The sequence below is a fragment of the Dysidea avara genome, chromosome 11 (assembly GCF_963678975.1).
Source record: "Dysidea avara chromosome 11, odDysAvar1.4, whole genome shotgun sequence".
Classification (NCBI taxonomy): Eukaryota; Metazoa; Porifera; class Demospongiae; order Dictyoceratida; family Dysideidae; genus Dysidea; species Dysidea avara.
In genome coordinates, this window is record NC_089282.1 from 22,465,250 (window position 1) to 22,486,913 (window position 21,664).

At 37.4% G+C, this 21,664-nt stretch overlaps 3 protein-coding genes and 1 long non-coding RNA gene across 21 annotated transcripts in view; 3 read left to right on the top strand and 1 right to left on the bottom strand.

The window, feature by feature from the left end:
- LOC136238262 (uncharacterized) overlaps positions 1-21,664 on the top strand; it is a 100,823-nt gene that overhangs the window by 26,142 nt on the left and 53,017 nt on the right. The window lies entirely within an intron of this gene.
- Positions 960-20,481, top strand: LOC136238264 (tyrosine-protein phosphatase non-receptor type ptp-2-like). Of its 2 annotated transcripts, XM_066028624.1 has the most exons (14): positions 960-1,145; positions 9,140-9,224; positions 13,203-13,269; positions 13,322-13,361; positions 13,497-13,616; positions 13,671-13,877; positions 13,926-14,033; positions 14,496-14,655; positions 16,424-16,451; positions 17,239-17,273; positions 19,329-19,407; positions 19,464-19,559; positions 19,611-19,729; positions 20,088-20,481. In XM_066028624.1, exons 1-14 carry the CDS (start codon positions 970-972, stop codon positions 20,343-20,345), a joined length of 1,578 nt encoding a protein of 525 aa, XP_065884696.1. In that variant the 5' UTR covers positions 960-969; the 3' UTR covers positions 20,346-20,481. The 2 variants fall into 2 exon arrangements, with proteins under 2 accessions (XP_065884696.1, XP_065884697.1); XM_066028625.1 differs by lacking the exons at positions 16,424-16,451; positions 17,239-17,273.
- On the top strand, positions 1,633-5,109 carry LOC136238996 (uncharacterized). Its single transcript, XM_066029727.1, has 2 exons — positions 1,633-2,352; positions 2,419-5,109. The coding sequence occupies exons 1-2, from the start codon at positions 2,162-2,164 to the stop codon at positions 4,772-4,774; spliced, it is 2,547 nt and encodes an 848-aa protein (XP_065885799.1). The 5' UTR covers positions 1,633-2,161; the 3' UTR covers positions 4,775-5,109.
- Positions 5,005-5,776, bottom strand: LOC136238997 (uncharacterized). The gene is made up of 2 exons (XR_010693306.1): positions 5,559-5,776; positions 5,005-5,247 (listed from the first exon to the last, which is right to left on the bottom strand). It is a non-coding gene; the product is annotated as an uncharacterized lncRNA (long non-coding RNA).

A 21,664-nucleotide genomic window follows, 5' to 3' on the forward strand; every position in this document is an offset into this window, starting at 1 on the left:
AAGACACCGTTCCCCCCATGAAAATTCCCTGGGATTTTTTTTCTGTCATTGAGGACATAATAACGAAACAAAATCTGTTGAATTTGCTTTTGTGTGAAGTTGACTCACATAATGACTGCATGTACAGGTAACTTATGGATTACCAAAGCTTCAAACCCTGGCACTACTTACAATGGTTTTCCATCATCACAATGCTATCTGTGAAGTGATTTTAAAGGTAGTCAGATAACTTTTCCTTATTTTATATCACTCCTTTGGGTTGTTCAGCAGCCTTTACTTTCTGGGGTTTGCTTTTTTCAGAGTTTGGATGCTGGGGATACTGTATAACTAGCAGGAAAGTTTGGTAGGAGGAAACTGGCAAACTTGCCCTTTGACAAGAAAAAGTTTAGCAAGTCGCAACTGCTCAGTTTCGAACTGCTCGCAGCGCCATATAGGAAACACGAGGTCAACTCTCTTTATCATGTGATCACATAATAACGTACACACATTAATAGAATTACTTAATGTTACAAGTATGTATGCATGTAAAGTAAGTGTTACAGTTTACTGTTCCTACAAGCAAATTTGTCTATAGCTATTAAAGATTTGTATACAGCAAAAGATTTGGTATACAAATGCAAAGGTTAGTTTACTGATATACTGTGATTTGTATACAGCAAAAGATTGCTAAATTTGTCAAATTTCCTCCCACCAAACTTTTCTACTAGCTAGCCATATGGTAGTCTGATGAAGTGAGTGAAGTGCGAACCAAGACATACGTACGTAGAAGATGTAAGTAACCTTGATAAGTTCAATAAGAGTTGACATATGTGGTCATTGTGTAGAGGTGATTTTTGTATGAAGGTGGTCACTTTGTAATCTTACAGAACTGGCCATTAACAAGGAGTACTTTACTCTAGAATACATGCCAGATCTGTTTTCCATTTCCACTGTTTCCAGTTGCCCCTCACCCTAAAGCTCTCACACGCTATGCCACGCCCATGTTCAGTAACGCCCATAACACGTACGTGCATGCGTGCAAGTTCGTTGTTCGCTGTTCGTTGGAAGTTCGCTGTTCACGATTCACTGAACTTTAGTACTGAGCTAGCGATGGATACTCCGATGGATACGACAGAAAATATCACCTCAGAAACTCCAATGCAAAGGTTAGTTTACTGATATACTGTGAATGTCAATTATGTGTGAACTTTATACTTCATACTGTGCCTTTTTCCATCCTGAAGCCTTCACCTTGCCAATTTGACCATAACTTTCGCTCCCGCTGTCTTAGTCGTAGTATTATTTCGGCAGTGCAGTCTTTTTGACTCTCTTCTCTACCTTTTTGCCTTGGGGGCGAGGGGAGGGGTTTGGACCAATGTTTATTCTAGGGTTGTTAGGGGGGAACTGCCCCCCCTAAAATCTCAGACTCACCCCCTAAAATTGTGAGTGACTACTACATTATATACTTAGGTTTAGCAATGACACACTAAACTTATCAAAAATGCTCTGAGATTATATCTGAGAGTGGTTCATATGTAAAATTTTCCCAGGTTAAAAATTGCAAATGCAAACCTTAAAGTGCTCTCAGTACATGTTATAGTGATGGCTACTTGATATCTGAGAGCCCAAGTATAGAAAAAAAGCATGCTTAAGGTAGAAGCATACCCTGAAAACACATAAAAATTTTTAGCCTTTCATGTAATTATATTATCAAGTTCTAGGGAAATTACATTATTGAGGTTGGAAAACGGTGGGCGTGGCTCAGTTTTTGCTCTATAGACACAAATATAGCTTGAAAATTGCACCATTATAGCTCTTTTTATGTATCTTACCTTTCATCAAACTGCTTCAGTCTTTTTTGCTGTCTATATTGAAGCAAGCTTAACTAGACTACGCATAAATATTAATAATTTTTGTCTTTGTTTGTGAGCGGTGCATGGACAAACACAGTAACCTCGATCCCACGGTGTTAAACATTGTAAACATTATCGCAATACTTAAATTATGCGCTACATTGCTATTTGTCATGTAAACATTAGTGCTGAAATCTCATTGGTTTGTTATCATTTCCTGTTTACCCAAAATTTCGGGAGACGACGCGATTTATTTTCCCATCACGTGATACTCGCCGATGTGATGATTCGCTGTTTTTCGGGCTGTTTGTCGACCGTTCTGAGTAGCAATGGATAGGGGTGAAGTGTCGAACAGTCGCAAAATATACTTTAGCAAAAAATCACAACGTTTTAGAGACTTGGCTCACAGTCGCTGGTCGATGCGCTTGCGCAGCCACGTGGTGAGTGATGTGAGCCCTGAGCATCCAGACACTGAGGGTGAAAATAATACTAATTTGGACGATAATAACCCTAGAACAAGGTTAGAAACACAGAGTGTGGTGATGGAGGATGGAAATGGTGTTAATTTGACCTATAACATTCCTAGAATAAGTTCAGAAACACAGAGGGTAGTGATGGAGGATGGAAATGATGGTAATATCCCTGGGACAAGCTCAGAAACACAGATGGAGGATGGAAATGATGTTAGTTTGACCTGTAACACTACTAGAATAAGTTCAGAAACACAGAGGGTAGTGATGGAGGATGGAAATGATGATGATATCCCTGGAACAAGCCCAGAAACACAAAACATAGTGATGGATGATGGAACAAGTTCAGAAGGACAGATTTTGATGAATGCCTACAACGGTGGAGTGCCACAAAGGAGTGTGAGTGTTACTGAACTATATGACATGACAAGCACTGAAAGTGACAGTACACTGTCAACAAGCGAAACTGACACTGTTGATAGTAGTTCAGAATATTGCCCCACCCCTTTGAAAAAGGCTCGTGCAAGTCCAGTTGAACTTGGTAATAGTGTGTTCTTATGCCAAGCTACACAACTCCAAGAATTTATTGACCAAATAAATGCCACTACAGTGTGTTACACGCCAGAATGTACTGGAAAACTCATCCCTATAAACGTTAAATTTTTAGGACTTGGTGGGTGTGCAATGGTAAAATTTAAATGTAGTGGTTGTGCTGAAAGAATGATTAATTTAACAAGTTCTGTTAATGTTGCATTTTCCAACCGCATGGCTTGCAGTTTGGCTATGCAAGTTGCATTTATAGCCAGTGGCTTGATGCATTCACAATACAATAAGGTTCTGAAGCAAGGCCTGGGCATGTCAGCGGTTAGTACTAAAAGCTTTTATGAAACAATTAAACTTCTACATCCTATTGTGAACACTATGATTAATGAGATGTGTGAAATGGCTAAAGGTGACATGAAATCACTTGATCCATCGGCTGTTGGCAGTTGGCAGCGGGCGATCACTACTTCAGATGGAGCATGGTTGACAAGAGGTAGGTACAGCCAAAACTGTACATTCACAATAAGAAACTATGTCACCAATTCATTGCTTTATTTTGTGCATTTGTGTATGAGAGGAAAAGGTGTGGATCAGGATCAACTGTATCGTGGCACTGCAAAAGGTGCAGAAGGGCATGCAGCTGATATTGCTTTTGGCCATGCTAAAGAAGAAGGCATGATGATAGAAGTGCAGTGGCAAGATGGGGACTCATCTTCTGCAAAAGCCTTTAGGATGCATTATACTGATGCACAAAAATCAAAGGTAATGCTTTGTGGTGGTCACGTTGCACGCTCACACACTAAACATCTTGGAGAAATAGCAAAGCAAAAATCTTTCTCTGAAACAATGCAAGACGTACTTAAAGAAAAATTTCCTGAAGTTACAACAGTAAAATGTCACTGTCCAAAGCGTCACAAGAAGAACTGTGGCTGCCTCTCAAAATCTTTTCTGCGTGGTGCTCGAACCAACTTCTTTTACTGTTTATTGCAAGCAGAAACTGATCCACAATTTTTTGCAGCTCGTATTCTTGCTTTAGGGAAGTATCATGCTCGTGATATTCATATTTGGGAAGGGGGCCATTGTGATTTTCACAGTATGAAGGTTTGCTCCTGTGGTAATTGCGAAGGTGACACAATAGCGTGTGAAGGTGAGGATTACCACTCAAAGAACCCTCTGGCATGTCCATTCCATGCGCTTGCTTATGAGGTTGAATGTTCTAATCGTGCATCACAGGCCCCACAAATTATTCATACCGAATTGGGGCGAGGGCATTCAAATTACCCGGAGGCTAGTCACAATGTTCTCATAAGGTATCGGTCAAAGGACAAATACCTCCACAGTATTCACTACATGCTAAGCACCAACATGGGCTTAATGCAAGCCAACATGACCTGGCTTAACAAGAAATATGGGATGTCTTATCATTGGCTGCTGGAATTGTTTCGCCGATTAAGGTTGCCTTTATTTGATGGAATGGCAGCAGCATTACAGAGAGGGAATGAAGTCCGTGCTAACAATCTTGAAAGAAAAAAAACAGAAGAGGCTAAAGAGAACCGTACTAACTGGAAGAAAGCTCGTGTTCAAGAGCAAGAAGAAAGGAAGCAGTGGATTCGCAGACAGAGGATTCAGCACACATATGGCTCAGATGATGAGGATGACGGTGATGACGATGACTTGAGTGACAACTGTGATGTGGCTAACAATGAACTATGTGCTACCTCTTCAAGAAAGCAGGGGAAGTGTAAGTGTGGATTGGCCACCCACAGAATAACTAGCCATCGTGATTGTCCATTGAATAAGAACCATCAAGTTCGTTTTGAAGATGAGAGTACTGCCTCTGAAACAGAGATAATCTGTACATGTGGGTCAGAAAGAGGAACCCACAACAGGAGCTGTCCACTGAATCCCCGAAACCTCACTAGATTGTAACTCGACTTTACTTTTTACCGAACTGAACCGTGAACTTGACCTTGCTATTTGCTTGAATTGTTTTCCTTTGCAAGGATTACAATCTTTGATCTTTTTATGTATGCTTTTGATTTTATTTCCAATAAGTGGAATGTTTTTAGCTATGTTGACATGTATGCTTTTTGATTTCCTTTCCAAGGAATGTAACCTTTTTTCCTTGTAAACATTTTTGGTTTCTGCTCAAATAAATGTAGTCTTTGTACACTTTTGATGAGACTGATATTACCAGTATACATTCACTTGTAGTGTTTCAGTTGTACATTTATGATATTCATGTACTATTGTGTCAATAATAATGTAATACATACATGGAGTAGTATGCGACAATCCAACATGTGCATGCTGTTTGTGTGTTATCAGTAAGTAGCTCCAGTGCTGGTAATTCCAACTTGATATCCTGGCTTGATCTTATACTTGGGCTATCAGGTTGTTGTCTGCACATGACACAAAATACAGGTAATTGTAGCTAGTATAGATACAGCGGATCCTTACTAATAGCGAGCATTTGGATTAGTGAGGATCCACTGTACAGTGCATTTAGATGTGATTGAATACATGAACATGGTGTTTGTATATATTGTTTTGTGTCTTGGGAAGCACCTTTGTACAGGGTATGCATTTTGGTGCCACCCTGTTTTTTGACAACAGGTTTCTAATATATTTGCGCAGCAAAAACAACCCACTGCAAAGCAGAGCTGCTAAACCAAGCACGAGTTAAAATAACACAATACAACGTTGTCCTCACCTAATACTTCACAAGCACGTTACGTTTGGCCAGCTATCTAATCTGTTCTCACACGCACGAGGTAGATCACGTGATCACGAACATCGCTTGCGGCGCAAACTTAAAATCAGCCTCGGTACCTGTCTAATACTAGCGTTTTAGTTTGCAATGAATTGATAAACAAAATAAGTAAGTAACAGTTTGTTTTTAAAGATATGGATTTCAGGGTACTCTTCTACCTTAACTATATCAAAATTGTCCTTAAATTCCATCTCAAAAAGTGTATATAATTTGTAAAATTTCTACTTTCAAAATGGCATGCAGAGCCATCCCAACCACCCCCCAGATATAATATCAGAAAGCCTGATATTAAAGAAAACTTCTTGTTTTGCCATAACTATGAAAATGCCCTAGTATTTAATTTCAAACACCCTAAGTTTTAAATTATTTCTTGGAAGATATCTACATCATTATGTTATCACTATCATCACTACCGTGCACTCATGCATCAAGCTCTATCACTGGCTTCACAAAAATCAGCACTCATGAGCTTTAAATGCCTAACCTGATTGGCAGCTATTTCAACTGCTTTATATAGTTGTGAACTTGGACAACTATGTAACAGACTTTCGTCCCTGAATTCCCCTCCCCAAAGGAGAAATCCTAGAATAAACACTGGTTTGGACTACGTGAATCTTGGGACTATGTGAGTCTTGGGATTACGGCTTAAATCTACTGGCTTTTACAAATCGACCCCCCTACCATTATGGGATGGTCATTGTAGTATCCCATCGCTAGATCCACAATGAAACTGGAGGCATGATTGTTGTCTTCACAGAAATTTCGTTTTTAGTATCTCACGAGCTACAAAATTTATTTTTAAAAGTTTGTGTTCCACACAAAGGACCGGATTAGACTTGCTACTTAGCCAGATCATAGCCAGAGTTATTATAGTTAAAAAGTATGCATAGCAATAAACAAAATATGCTGGGTGCCCAGCACAAGGTTACTTTTTTTGAAAAACAAAACAAAAAAACAAACAAACAAACAGACAGACAAATAAATAGCCACAAATTTTCGATTTCAAACTGCCCCATCACCCTAGTTTTTGTCAATAATTAACAATTGTTGTAGCTGCAGAAGTGCTGAAAATGGCTAGAAAGCACGATACAATTCTTTAATGCTGCAGAAAATTTTAACGCTTGTCACCCAGATGGTGAGAAGTCTCAGATCTTTTCTAAACTATCAGCATAGACAGACTATGCACCCAACTGTATTGAAACACTATGAGGAAGAATTAGCTTCTCTTGTCCTTGGCAAAAGATGTCCCTGGACGTTTGGTATCAGTGGTTGTCAATTATTATTTCATCCACAGTTTCCACATCTTGCTATAATCTATTCACTAATCTTCACTAGATCACCCTACATCACCATTACATTGCAAAATATCCCAAAAACAAACCGATTAAACCACAAAATTCTTCATTTTCAATTTGAGCTGGGTTGAGCTTCTTGTGAGCTGCTGGTATGCAGAATCACAGAAACACCAATATTACCAAATGTTTTGGACCATCATTTATCATCATTCTAAACAACTGACCAGTGTGGCACCAGACGTACTGGAAAGGACTTTAGCACCATTGAGAGAAAATCATTGACGCACAAAAATTTTGACGCTCTTCACCCAAATGGTGAGAAGTCTCAGATCCTTTCCAGACTACAATGTATCCAACCTTATCACATCGCTATGAGGAAGAGTTGGCTTTTCTTGTCTTGAACCCCTTTCATATGCACTGTCACTTTAAACCACATTCAACCAGGGTTAATGCATTCATATGATCACCTTAACCAGGTTGAACCCAGGTTGAACCTCAAAGTCATAACCGAGTTTAACCCTATAAAGCAGTAGGGTTGAACTCGGGTTTAGCTCAGTTTATGGCTTCAAAAGCGAGTTGCGGTTTTTAATGAATATATAAAATGCACAGAAGACAATTATCATTCAATGAATACCATCATGTGATGATTGCTTGTGAACAGAAACTGGGTTGAACTTGGGTTGAATATGAGTTATTCAACCTGGGTTGAACCCACTTTTGGGTGGCCATATGAAAAGGGTGTTGATTGGTAGGGCAGTTTGAATTCAAAAATTCATGGGTTTTTTTCTGATTATTGAAAGAAAGCAACCCTGTGCCAGGAATTACTGTACGTACATTTGAACTACAATAACTCTAGATAATATCTAGCTAAATAGTAAGTTTTATCTGGTCCTTTGTGTGGAGTACAAAATTTTAAAAATAAATTTTGCATCTTGCAAAATAATAAAGTTGATATTTCAGTGAAAACAACAATTTTACCTCCGGGTTCATGGTGGATCTAGCAATGGGATACTACAATGAGCATCCCACAGTGGTAGGGGGGTTGATTTGTAAAAGTTGATTTTTTTCAGATTGCGGACTCTATCTGCACACTGGGGCCTTCCATCAGCCTTCTTTCCATGGATGCTGAACAGCTTAGTTTTCCAGATGAGAAGGCTGCTGCCACTGCTATTTTGTGATCATGTCTCCAATCATATAGTTTCATTTTCTCAGCAAGATCTGCATGCCACGTGTACTTGATGACCCGTTTGCATCATTTAGTATTTGGTGTCAAGCTCGTTTGAGTTCTAGGATATCCAGCTTTCTGGTACAAGCAGTGGCTATTCCTCAAGTCTGTCTCGATTTGGCCATACTTGGCCAGAATTCTTTATTGGACTACGTCTATAGCTAGGAGTTCTTTATTTCCTCTCTCTACTTTGTGCACTTGTCTCTCAACTATTGATAGCTTTGGTAACCATCTGGGTTAGGCTGCTCTCATGGCCCAATAAGAATTTGTCACAATGATGCTCTATAGTCAACATTATACTGTGCTCTGTCACAAGGTCATCCAGGTGTAGTTAAAGAACAGTGAGCTTCATAATGATGATGATGGGCTATGTCCTGGTGATGTTTTTCATCTTAACTTCCAACATGATCATCCAGCTTATTTTGATGTCTCCATACCAGCACTACTTAGCCTGCTTTTATAGCTAGCAATCAGTTTCCTTGACTGTTTTATTTGAATATGTGCAGAGTGTTCTATTAGGATTATATAAAAGATATCACAATTTTTGGATAAATTGACACAGTACATAAGTTTCACAAAGTAGTCAGGTTAAAGGCTGATCAAATGTAGCCTCTGATAACTATACTGTATGCAAGGTCAAAATAACTCGGATGGTTATACTGGCAATTTCTTCGCTTTTATGAGGAACAGCTTAGTGATGCTTAAAGTGCTGAAGAAATTATATGAAGTCATTTGATGTCCATTTGTCATAATTTTGACTTGACTCACATACTTAATGAACTTATCATAGGCTAGCTGAAAACTCTGCTGGTGAACCATGGAGTAGGTTCTTTCAAAACATCAAAGCAATTCCTTGTTTATTAATTTTATATGTTATTCATGAATGACCACAAACATGCTGTCCTGTTAACATTGTAAGGTTCACTTATTTGCCACCTTAAAAGCATTTACACTTAAGTTTTTGTAGTTTTATATACTGTTAGGAAGTGTGTGTATTATAGGAAGCCATCAAGAAAGCAACATGATAGACAGTATGACACTACAAAGAAAAATCCTATTGGAGGAACACAGTTTTACCATATGCAGGTATGTAAAATTATGATTTGCATGGCATGCACCATTAAAGTATTAATTAATAACCCATTGGCAGCTGAATTCTTAGGGACTACTGGCTAAATTGCGGAATCGCGTAATAATAACCGTCCAATACACAGAACTACTTAGTAACCACAAATCTAAATACTCGCTATAAACTAAGGAGGTCGACTATGTTGTTTTTGTTTACAAAACAGTAACCGCAACAAACAACGGAATCCCAACTAACTATTTACAAAGGTGTCTTACACTCCAAAGAACTATTCTACACTACTTACGGTGTGACACACCCATTCCACAGCTGGTTTTGCTGTTGTGCATGTATTATTCACATGTGTCCATCATACCATGTTTAGGATAAAGCAACTTTACCTGTCTCCATTGATGTATAGCACTTTCTTTATTATCAAATAATACTTTTCAACTTGAAGAATGATTTAAGGTGCCTACTATGAAGATTACATTTTGCACTATTACAAAACAAACGTGCTCTAATTTGGAAAGGATCATGTTACCCTAGAGACAGGACCTCTATGGGCATGTCCACTTCAGTACTAGTGCATCTGCTGTGAAACGCATTTGTGACCCAATCTGAGAAAACCGGTCTTATCACCCATGTCAGCAGATTCGATTTTTCACCCAGGACACAAAGCCACATGAATAAACTATCTAATTCCACAATCAGTATCAGCTAGACTTGAGTGGTCTGGTTTTGCTTGCTGCTTTTCCCAAGCCCAGTGGCGATCTGTACATGTGATGTGGGGCCTTAATGGAGCTCTGGTCAGCCTGGGGATGACTGTATGTGGCTGTACAGCGGTGTTGAATAAGTACCTCTGCTGTAAATTTCCTTTCATTTTAGCTAGTTTTGAGATCTCAAAGGCCCAAAACTTGGCTTAATTCATCCCTTGGCCTTCCTTTTTAATTTTTGAACACCATCTTGCCTGCCTTCCAGGGCCTCCGCCTCCCACCCAATTTGCAGCTTGCCTGATACAGTCAACCTCGGTTTTAAAACTATCTAAAATGGCGGAAACTAAGTTGTTGGCTACTTGCACAGTGGATGCTCTGGAAGGTAAGGAATTGGTGTAAAACGTGTGAAAATTTGGTACACATAGCTTCAACCATTGGCGAGCTACAGCACACTAAATACTTAAAACCGGCATTTCTCGATACTTTTAAATAGGCGATAAGCCTGGTTTTCTCAGACTGGGTAACATTTTACAAATTATAGTGAGGCAAAGGTTTATTCTATGGGTGAATTACAATGCCATGCTGCCATATGGCAGCAGTAGCTGTTAATGGGCTAATGCTATTAACAAGGATGACATTTGTAGTTGTGTAGAAAAACCAACATGCATAATTATATACATACTAGGGCCCAAACGAACTTAGGTGAATTCGAAGGTTCGTTCGAACGAACAAACATTCGAATGTGGGTTGAACAGTTCGAACTATAGTTACTAATTAAATAGTGATACAGTTAAGCGCTATCCATTTTGCTTTGTTGCATAATGATGTGGGGGAGGCCAGACATATGGTATTAGGCATTTAATTAAGTTATGTGTTGATGGTTTAGTGGTGGTCACAGGCCATGCCTCTATGAGGTTCTAAGGTTTCTATGTGGTGCCATCACTTGTCTCAACTGTATAGCAGTAGTAAAATGTATTTAAAACCTAGTAATCACAAACATTTTTACTTGTGGTATTCAATTTCAAGTTTTCTCAGTAAAACTGTTGAGTCAGTACAACTGCATGTGTGTGTTGCAAACCTGTGAGATGCATTTAACATTTAATATGCTGTGATTTATAATTTATAAACAGGAATCAGCTCCATTTAAAAGTTCGAAAGATTCGTGAACTTTAGTTGATGAATGTTCGAACCCTGACAATCCAAGTTCGTTTGGGCCCTAATACATACACACACATTTTTCAGAAAACAATTTTGGTATGCACCCACAGTGTAGCCAGCTGTGGGAGCATACCTGGATTAAAACCTAAATTTTATACATGGTTGATCAATTGCTTATTTAGCAAGGGACAGTATTAATGGAATGGGTGCCTGGTTTTTAGAAGTAGCACAACATCAACTTGTTCTAAGGTGATTAGGCTTGTGCCAATTATGTGGGAATAATGTCAAGCACAATAGACTAGCAAAAGCATGCTAACATAATAGGTCAATGTTTTTAATTAAAATGCACTAGACGAGCACCAAAGGTACAACAAACCATAGGCATACTGCTCATTAATATTACTGCTTTCACTATTGTTTTTACTGTTTCTTGGCTGATTATTTTACACTTCATGGAAATATGGTTCAAGATAGTCTAATAGGGCAATCACTCACTGTAATACTGATAATATACTCTAATGAACAGTCAGCTAACCATTATATTGAAGGCATACATTTGAACATAATGAACATGATTTTTGAACTAGGCTATTATCAAAACACAATTAGCTGAAGCCTAATGATATTTTTCAATGGTAGCAGTGCCATTGTTAGGCACCAGTCTATTATGCTGGTACAATTTATAGCATAATAAGTGCTTTGAAGTGTAAGCATAATGCCAGCATAGTAGGCAAAATAGTGATGCTAAACTATATAAACCTTACCTGTGAAATGCACTGGCTCACTGTATTAATATCAATCTATTCCAATACAATCATACACTAGGATAGTAGTGTATAGTAGGTATCACAAAGGAGTAGGCATGGCCCACGAAATAACATCACCCAAAAACAGCCTCAATTTTCCCAGCCGACGATGAGGCAGTATTGGTTAGGTAAAACTAAGCCCAAACAAGTTTTCAGATAAACCCGAAACGCTTTCAACAAGTTGCTACGGAATTTTAAAAATAATGTATTTAACGGAATTTTCTACTGACTGAGTAAGTAACTGACTGACTGACTAATGTCTTCAGACAAGCATAACTTGATAACGGCTAAGGCTACGGGCTTGATTTTTTCACTGTTCGGCGTTGCTTCAGCTTGAGAGGTGCCTTTTGGCATACCGCAGTACGTACAATGCATTCTTCATGGACTTTCCAGTGTCCTCCTTTGTGTCCCATTCATCTTTGCTGACAGCAAAAAGTGTCGATTTGGTGGTAGCATGTGATGGCTTCCCCTCGTAATGAAAATCGTCTGTATTGTTCATAGTGGCTATTTTGATTGCAGAGGTTTTTTAGAAACAGTTTTTGATTCATACTGCAGTGTAACAGGTTGAACATAGCCAACAACGGAGCATAATGGATACTTCACTTTTCAGATGATAATTTATATAACTGGGGCGTGCGGCACCAACCCTTTCTTTCGGTATGCGTGGGTTGCAGAGATGCTTTTCGAACAGCTCTTGATTCATACTGTTGTGTAACGGGTTGAACATAGCTGACAACAAAGCATAATGGATACTTCACTTTTCAGATGATATCACTGGCGTCATTTCAAATGCAGTATGCATTACCAATCATAATAATATTATTTACCAAAAAAGTTAATAAACAATATTTCAAAAAAATCGGAATGTATAACTAGAGTAGGGACCATAGCACATCAATAAAAAGTACTGAAACAAGCTGGAGTAGCTAGTGCACGATATTAAGTCACAGTAAAACAATAAGAAGTGTTATATCCTTACTGTGCATTTCCGTTGTGGTATGTTGGAGCACAGTAGGGATATAACACTTCTTATTGTTTTACTGTGATTTAATATTGTGCACTTGTTTCAGTGCTTTTTATCGATGTGCTATGGTACCTACTCTAGTTATAAATTACAATTTTTTTGAAATGCTTGTAGATAGTAACTCTAATTGAGCAATATTAGACATAATTATTACACATGCCACAAAGCTACCAAATAGATGAAAGATTTGTTTGCAACCTTTGCTTGGCCATTGTCTTTTGGGGATCCCTACTATACAGTACATACTGCTATATTGTATAAATCTTTTACCTTTATTGACTTTATGTTATATAGAGTGATGAATTTAGTCCTCACAAGAAGTACAAGCGTACTACTATTTCAAGCACAGTTGATAACCTTGGTACCACTGTCAATTACCATTTACTGTACATTATGTTTTGTTTGATATACAGGTGATAAGTATGGTATAAAGATTCGTCCTGATATACTGAGGTAATATGTGCACACCCAACACTTCTACATATAAGGTGCACTGAGCCTGCGCACTATATCAATGTGTTAAACCTGACTAGCTAAACAATTTGTAATGATGCTATGTTAGAATGTAGATTATATATCACATTGTAGATGTTTTCATGACTGCAATGAAAGAGAGGCAGAAAAACTGCTTACAGATTTTAAGGAACACGGTAGCTTTCTGTGTAGACGCAGCCAAAAAAGTGCTGATACTTACACACTATCAGTTCTGTAAGTCAATCATCACTGAGGTCTTACAATAGTATTTCTGTGTAAATGTTACAGATGTAATGGTGAAATTATGCATCTTGAAATGAAGCATGTCGGATCTTCTTATAGTCTGGGTGATGGTATCATTTCAAAGCAGTTTGAATCACCATATGAAGTAATACTGTTTCACTTAATTAACAGTAGTCGTGGTATGCTGAAGAAGAGAGCTCTAGTTGTTGATCTGGTGAAGCCACTTGTTAATGCAAACAGCATCAAAGCCAAGTATATACATTAAATGCTGTGATTAATGATGTTCATATTGGAACACAGGTGGTACCATGACAATCCCAATGATATTGAGATGCTACTGAAAGGAAAAGGTAGCTTTCTGGTTAGTCCATCATGTAAATCTCCTGGTGATCACCTGTTGTGGATAAGGTAAGTCTCTTGTATTTTACAGGTAAAAGTGATATCATTATAGTAGAGATTACAATGATTTAAAAGGAGTTTCTTTTTAAAAATCAACTAATAACTATCTATTGAACTGTTTGATTTAATAGTATTATATAAGCCTCAAGGCAGGGGTGGTGGAGTAGGCCAAAGATTTAGGGGGCTAACTTTGACAATGAATGCAATTTGAAGCATACAACAGATATGTTGTTATTCTTGGGGGTCTGGGGGGAGAGGGCTTTCCCCCAGGAAACTTTTCATAGTTTAAAAGCCCTGAGGGCCTAATTTTGGCAGCAAGGTTGAAACTTTAGCACACCATCACAACTGTATGAAGCTCATATGAGCTACTGCATGTGATTCATCTTTGTGATCACTGAATACATAAAAAAACAAATAAATATATATTCCACAATATTCACACTATGTGAGGTTGGAATTTATCATTACAAGGTTTGGAGATAAAACGATCAAGTGCAAAGAGATACACAGTGAAGGAAAACAATTTGATATTGGAGATGGAAAGAAGTTTAACAGTGTTGAAGACCTCATTAATTATTACAAGAAGAATTCACTTACAGTTAGCAGAGGAGCAAGGATTCTCCTTGACAAGGTCATTTGATTGCATGTCATTTTGTAGAAGTACCATAAAATGAGTTACCGCTGATTATTATAATGTGCTGTAGTAACTTTCTCACAAAAATGTGTTGACCAGAAACCAGTCTCACAATACCTTCATGGCACCTTGGTAGTATTGGTCAGTATAACTAAACCCAAAAGTGCCTTCATTTTGATCCAAAATACTCAGCTCCAATAAGTTACTTCAAGTTTTTTTTTCATTCAATGGAATTCTCTACTGCCTTCATGTGACCTGTTCTGTTCTATGTTGAAAAATTTCAAGTTATTCCCATAAGTTGTTTACCTGTAACTGTGACAAAGTTGATCTATTTACATAATCATGAGCACACTGAGTCCTTGGTGTTTATTTTCAGTATAGTCGCTGTGCAAATTAATTTCCTATTATCTAGCACTATAATTCCAAAATTGCTTACCACAATAGGCTGAAACATTGGTGATCCATTCCTTGAACACTAGAGATAATGCTGAGAAAATAAAATAAATTGCAAGTTGTGCAAAAGTGTGCTAAGACGGTCACATTTGATACATATTACGAACGTCACAACAAGCAACAGGTTTTGTTGTCTTTCCAGTATAGAATCATAATAATAATCAAACACACCCCGCATGCATTCTCCCAAAGGCATCTAGAAAAATATTTGACGCCTACATTTTCCGGCACGATTGGCCATTACATACTTCCAAGTAGTTGAGAAGCCAGCTGCTTGCAGTACTCTGCGTTACTGATATGATCATGTATCCAAACCATTGCATGATTTGTATTGTTCGTACTATAATATATCGTAGCTGTAGCTGGCTGTCCATCCCTGCCACTTCTGTTCAGTTCTTGGTCCCAACTTGTAAGACTTTCAGGCACACCATACCTAACAATGTGGTGGATATCTATTTTGTCTATACCCATCCTGAGTGCAGCAGTGCCATTCCTGAGATTATGTGGCTAACATTAAGTTTGTTTATGAGGGCTTAGAATTTCTTCGATTTTTGTATACTTTGTCAAAATAACTGCGAAACACAAATACTTTAGTCAATCACCTTACAATATGCACATAAAAATAGATTAAGTTTAACTTAAGTTTGCTATACATATTAAATAACCATAATTTACGTTTACATTAGTCTACAGCATGGAATTTGGCTTTAAATGTTCACCATGGATTGGCAAATTATCCAAGGTATATGGTATTAGCCCTGTAAAATGTTCACCACAGATTGGCAAATTAACCAAGGTATATAGTTTTAGCCCTTTAGTCACTTGCGCATATACATATGAAGGCAGTTTTATTGAAGAAATGACAACGATTTTGTTTTAAGTTTATACCATATCATACGTAACATGACACACATATATCGTTGGGGCTACAGAAATGAAACAAAGACTTTCAAACGCTCCATGAGCAGGTGAATAAGACAGTGTATAGTTTTAATTGGTTTGAGTTTTGTTTCTCTGAGTAATGGCTTGCATGATTTTTCTTTGTAGCATGCATAATTTTGTGATTTTGTTTGCTTGTACAAACTATAGGTGGGTTTTGTTAAGACGGTCACAAATTTAGTGTGTGGCCTGCCAAACCTAGTAGGCAGCTCCCCTGCAAAAGTGGTGCAATGTGGAGAATAGACAATGAAGCTATATATGTATAATTATGTAAAATTGCATTTTCTTTCCATACACTTGGTGTGGTACACCAGCTTTCTTGGCTACACAACACTCTACTGAGTGCCCTGATAATTGTACTGTGCTCATGTAGGAAGTTGAACGCAGCACTACTGATATTGGTAAGTTGATGTTATTGTCTTATAATTTGTGCAAACTTTTAAATAAAATGTGACTGAATTTTGGGAAGATGTTCCAAATCGCACATTAGAAGTTTCGAGATAAACAGTTTTAAAGAATTCAAGTCAGCATAACTCGCCAAAGATAGCAAGCACGCGTATGAAATTTCCACAAGAGATGCATCAATCTATTATCTTTCAGACCACTTCCAGTACTTGTAGCTGCTTGTAGAGTTTTCCGCCAAATAAGATAGAAAATCTGAACAGTTGGACGAGCAAAGTAATATTACAAGTGCTCACAAAAGGAAGCCAAGGGAGGGGCGATAGTGGGAGGGTGGTAGAATGGACAAGAGATAGACTTCAAAATGGAGGTAGACCACTATAGAAGTCCAGACACGAGATTACAGGGCTGTGCTGGCTTCTTAGTGGCTTATTTGCAGCAAATTCCACAGAAAACCGTTTGGCCAACATCATCAGGCCATCCACAAATAAACCACTAATTTTTGCTAAGCCAGGCCCTTCACAGGGCCTGAAACCACCATTCAAGCTCTCCAAATCACCCAAAAAAGATGTCTGTTAAAAACCAAAGCCTCAAGTAGTTTGATTAGTACTGAGGGTCAAAACTAGTAGTACGATAGTGTAGCTATCCACTGGTGGTGTTAGTTTGATTTTGCCTGATGTGCGATTTGGAATGGTTTTGGTCACAAACGATGTTTGCTTTTAAATAAAATGATGTTTTGCCAACTTTTTTCACATTATGAATATAATCTTTTTGTGTGCTTTTGTGCAGGTGATGAAATACCTACTTCACTTTACGCCATGGAAGTAAGTTGATAAATGAAATTTCTCTCCTGATTTTCAGTTTGCCTTATAAGAATTCTAACAGAATTCATGTAAACTTCACAAGGAATGAAAATAACAGCACATATCTAAAAATGCTCTAACTGTAGCTTGGCCAATCTGTTTGACTGAACAGAAGTGAAGGAGTAATTACAAGGATATCATTGCTATGTTCTATCTATTTCTCTCCATAGTCAACATGTAATGTAATATGTTGTTATTTCATATGCACTATTGAATCTGTGTATACATTACTGGTAAATAAATAAGTGGTACCACGGACAAAGCAGCAACAGTTTTGTCCATGCCTATGGAGCGTAACAGCCCTAGATAGGGATGCGGCAATTATGCCAGCATAATTTTGGGAATAATAGGTATCTGTGGAATCAGGAATTATACTGGAATTATCAAGCAATTATATACTTACCATAATATTTGTTTTGTTGTTGTAGAAAATAAAGTAAATTACAGTCAAGTTTAACACAAGAAAATTAGTAATTTGTACAGTTCTGTTGAAAATGATTGACATACTTTAATATAACTATGATAAAATAGTCATACTAATTTTACTGTTCTCATAGAGCAGTCAGATAGAATGAAGACGCACAATTATACAGTGAAAAACTCTAAAATAGCAACCATCTTAAAGAACAGATAACTGTCTGATACAGCTCAAATATCTGTGTAAACATCCTGCTATGGTAAAGAAATTTCAGAGAGAGTCTGATAACATACTAGAGTTAGTGCAGTTTCTAGCTACTGTGAAAGAAATGGCTTCATTAGTGCGACAATATCTAGGACTAGGCATGAGACTACGATGCTCACAAAATTGACCATTGTGCTTTTGAGCAATAGTTAAAAAATCATTTATGCTCAAATTATGCGACTATCTTTGGCCAATAACGTCAGTTGGTTGCAATACTTTGTGTTTTTCAGTCCCACTCCTTCTATAAACATAATCATGACTGGATCTGTGAAAAGGGGCTTTTCAAAATCTCACATTTGACTCTTCATGCTGTTAGCATATCACTTTCACGTTACCTCCACCAATAGTGGCATGTTAAGATGTGTAATGTGACCAAATTTAAGGTTGGTACCACATTCAAAAGCTGAGTTATGGGTTGCCAGGTATATACGATTGGAAAGGCTATAAGACCCCATTATGTTTTTTATTAAGGCTTTACAGAAAAAGTTCTGAAAGTCTGTAGGACACCTGGTCCTACAGCCTGTTTAAAGTTGTTCATAAAGTATGTGTGAAAAGATGGAGAAAGGAGAAAAAATCCATGACTGAACCTGGGCAACGTCAAACCTGCAGCCATCCAATTTACTCTTTAACACTTACAGGAGTCTGCCAGGCTTTCTCCTTGTCACAGATCCGGTGGCAAGGTTTCATTCTGATAGAGGGCCAAGCCCTCCTCCTCCTGAGCTGAGCAAGTGGGGCTGCAGCCCCTTCCCCACTTATGTGTTCATGCCTATTCTAATGCAAACAAGCATTTACATAATCTAAAGAGTCAGTAACTAAGATTAAAGGCAGTAATAGCGGATGTATAAATTGTACCTTCTATGTAAATTGTAAAACAAGAAATCAAGAAATGATAAAACGAAATCACTGCTATTCCATAAGACTTGAATTTGGTGTTTGTTCAGTATTTTACCAAAAGTCAACACTTCCATCACAGCTTTACCAGAGCACAACTCGGAGTAGCATAAAAGTGCAGTTAATAGCCAAGTGGTGCAGCCACAATAATATACATTAATGGTAGCTATTTGTAACTCATTTACAACCACACTGACTGTGCATTGTTAATGTAGCTTTAAATTGTTTATCATTTGTTAAAGATTTTTGCTTTATAGGTTCCTTGGCTTGTGGTATATAATTACCTTATACAGGCTTTGCCTCCAATGTTTTCCTCTCAGTGCCTATACTGGTAAAAGCAGATAAAAACCCAAACAAAATTGTGCTTTCTACATATAGACTGTGGTATATATATATATATATGTCACATACAAAGTGATTATTGTGTAAACTATATTCAATAGGTTGATACTGTTGATGGACCTGTTCAAATTGACTGGGAGTACATGGGGAACTTTAGACTGGTCACATCTGGCAACCAAGGTACCGAAACTTTATAATTCTATTACTTTCATTATGTCACATAATGTGTGGTGTAGATTCTAAGAAAAATGGAGTAATTCAAGTAATCAGCAACAATGGGCAATACTCTCTTAATCTCGATGGAAGAATAGTGAGAAAGGATTATAAGCAAAGTTAGATATTGACACACATGCTGCCATGTGATATACTGAACACCATTGCAGGTTTGTTTCGGTTATACAGAGCAATTGTGAATTTCCAACTAGTAATATGCTTGGAAAGTGATTATTACAAGGGAGAATATATCAAATGGAATATCAATGAAAAAAGCATTGGATTTTACGTAAGCTGGATAACTGTACTTAAGTAAGCCTCTGTCAAATATACTAGCAAAACAAAATGTATAATAGGCATCAAATGTTTTTAAACAGCAGATACTATAGTAAAAGACATGAAAAAACAATTGAACACTCAAATTCAATGTTTTGTACTCTAATAGAGCATTCATTAATTCAGTTATTAATGAGCTGATAAAACTTACATAAACATTGGAGCATAGTATACTGTTGATACAACATACATATTATATAGTAAGTGAATTTCCATTGTGAGGAAAATTTTGAATGAGGCCTGTTAGTTATTGTGCATGTGCGTGCTCAATATTAGTGCACTCAGTAAAAGTTCACATTTCCTCTTTACAGCATGGAAAACCCGTCTCACCACCAAGCAGTGAAATGTGTGTAAGTTGGAATCTACTGGCTCCATCAAGTGATTTTCCATCATATTCAAACATAAAAGTGTTACGCGCTTGTACAACACAACTTGATCTTACCCATCCACAGAGCTATTTCCTAAACTTTGTTAAGTCCACAGCAACCATCACCTACACACCTACACTGGTACAAGATCATGACAGTGCGATTTCTTTGATGGTTGAAAAAGCCTATGACAAAGATTAAGTTGGGTAGTAACTGTTTCTATTAAGAACTACATAGGTATAGTTTTATATTGTATTACCCAAAATTGCCGTATATTTACTACTGTGCTATTTGTAAGGAAGTTACAAACCATAAAACTGTATGAAATGGTAGTGGTGATTAGTACAGAGAAGTCCAACATACACATCAGAGTTTACTCCAATTATTAGTATATATGTACAAGTCATGCGACTATAACACTAAATACGATACACTATACACTATAATGCTTAACTATATATACATGCAATTAGAGCTGTTACCTGGGCCAAATGTTCATGACCAATTATTTCATGGCTCCCTATAACCAATTGATTAACCGATTAGTTGGCTTAATGATTATTTCTATATTTTTCAATGTAATTTTGTACAATAATAGTACTTTCTAATCAAACGTGCTGTTTGACATAAGAAGTAAGCAGAAAGAGTGGCTTTGTTGTAATTCCTAACAAACAAACAATAAACAGCTTCCTCACTCACTTTAGTGGACTCTTTATGACCAAAACTGTAAACAATTCTGTAGTAATGTGATCCATTGTAGCTATAATTGGTTGATGCATACATAGCCTGATTATCAATCACCCTCAACAATTACCAACTGATTAACTTAACCGATTCACAGTCCTACATGCAATAATATATAGTATGATCTGCATTGTTAGGTAAAGCACTCTCGGTGCATTGTGGTAAATATATATAGGGCAAGCAGTCTATGTTAGGAAGTGATGACGTAAGGCTTATTCACATATCCAACAAGTAATAAGTTAATGCACACTTCATGGTGCATGTGATTACACAAATGCCTGAGCTTTAATTAGAATTTGAGCTAGTAATTACAATACTTAAGTCTGCATGTCCTAACATAAGTTACACTACACAATCATTTCATAAATGTAACTTATGGACTTGGATTTTTTCAATTAACACCTTTTTGTTCTAGAAAGAAAGCCTCAGCACACACGATGAATTGCAACTGTGAAGAAAACTTGTATTCAACATGACAACACATAATACAAGACTAGGAGCATGCAAAGAATTCCCACGTTTTATCATTGTAAGCCTTAATTTAATCTTGTAAGTTAGTGCATGTGCTTCCAGAATGAGTCATAGTACAGCTTATGATTATATGCGATAAATACATGTATTATTAATTTTGACATGCTATTATCTTTACAGTAGTAAAATATTGAGATGTTAGAACCACTTTATCTTGAAAGAAACCAAGGTAATAGGGATGTGGATCATATGCTGCTTGTAGTATGTAGCTGTCCAATTTGGTTACTAATTTCGGGGGCCTTCAG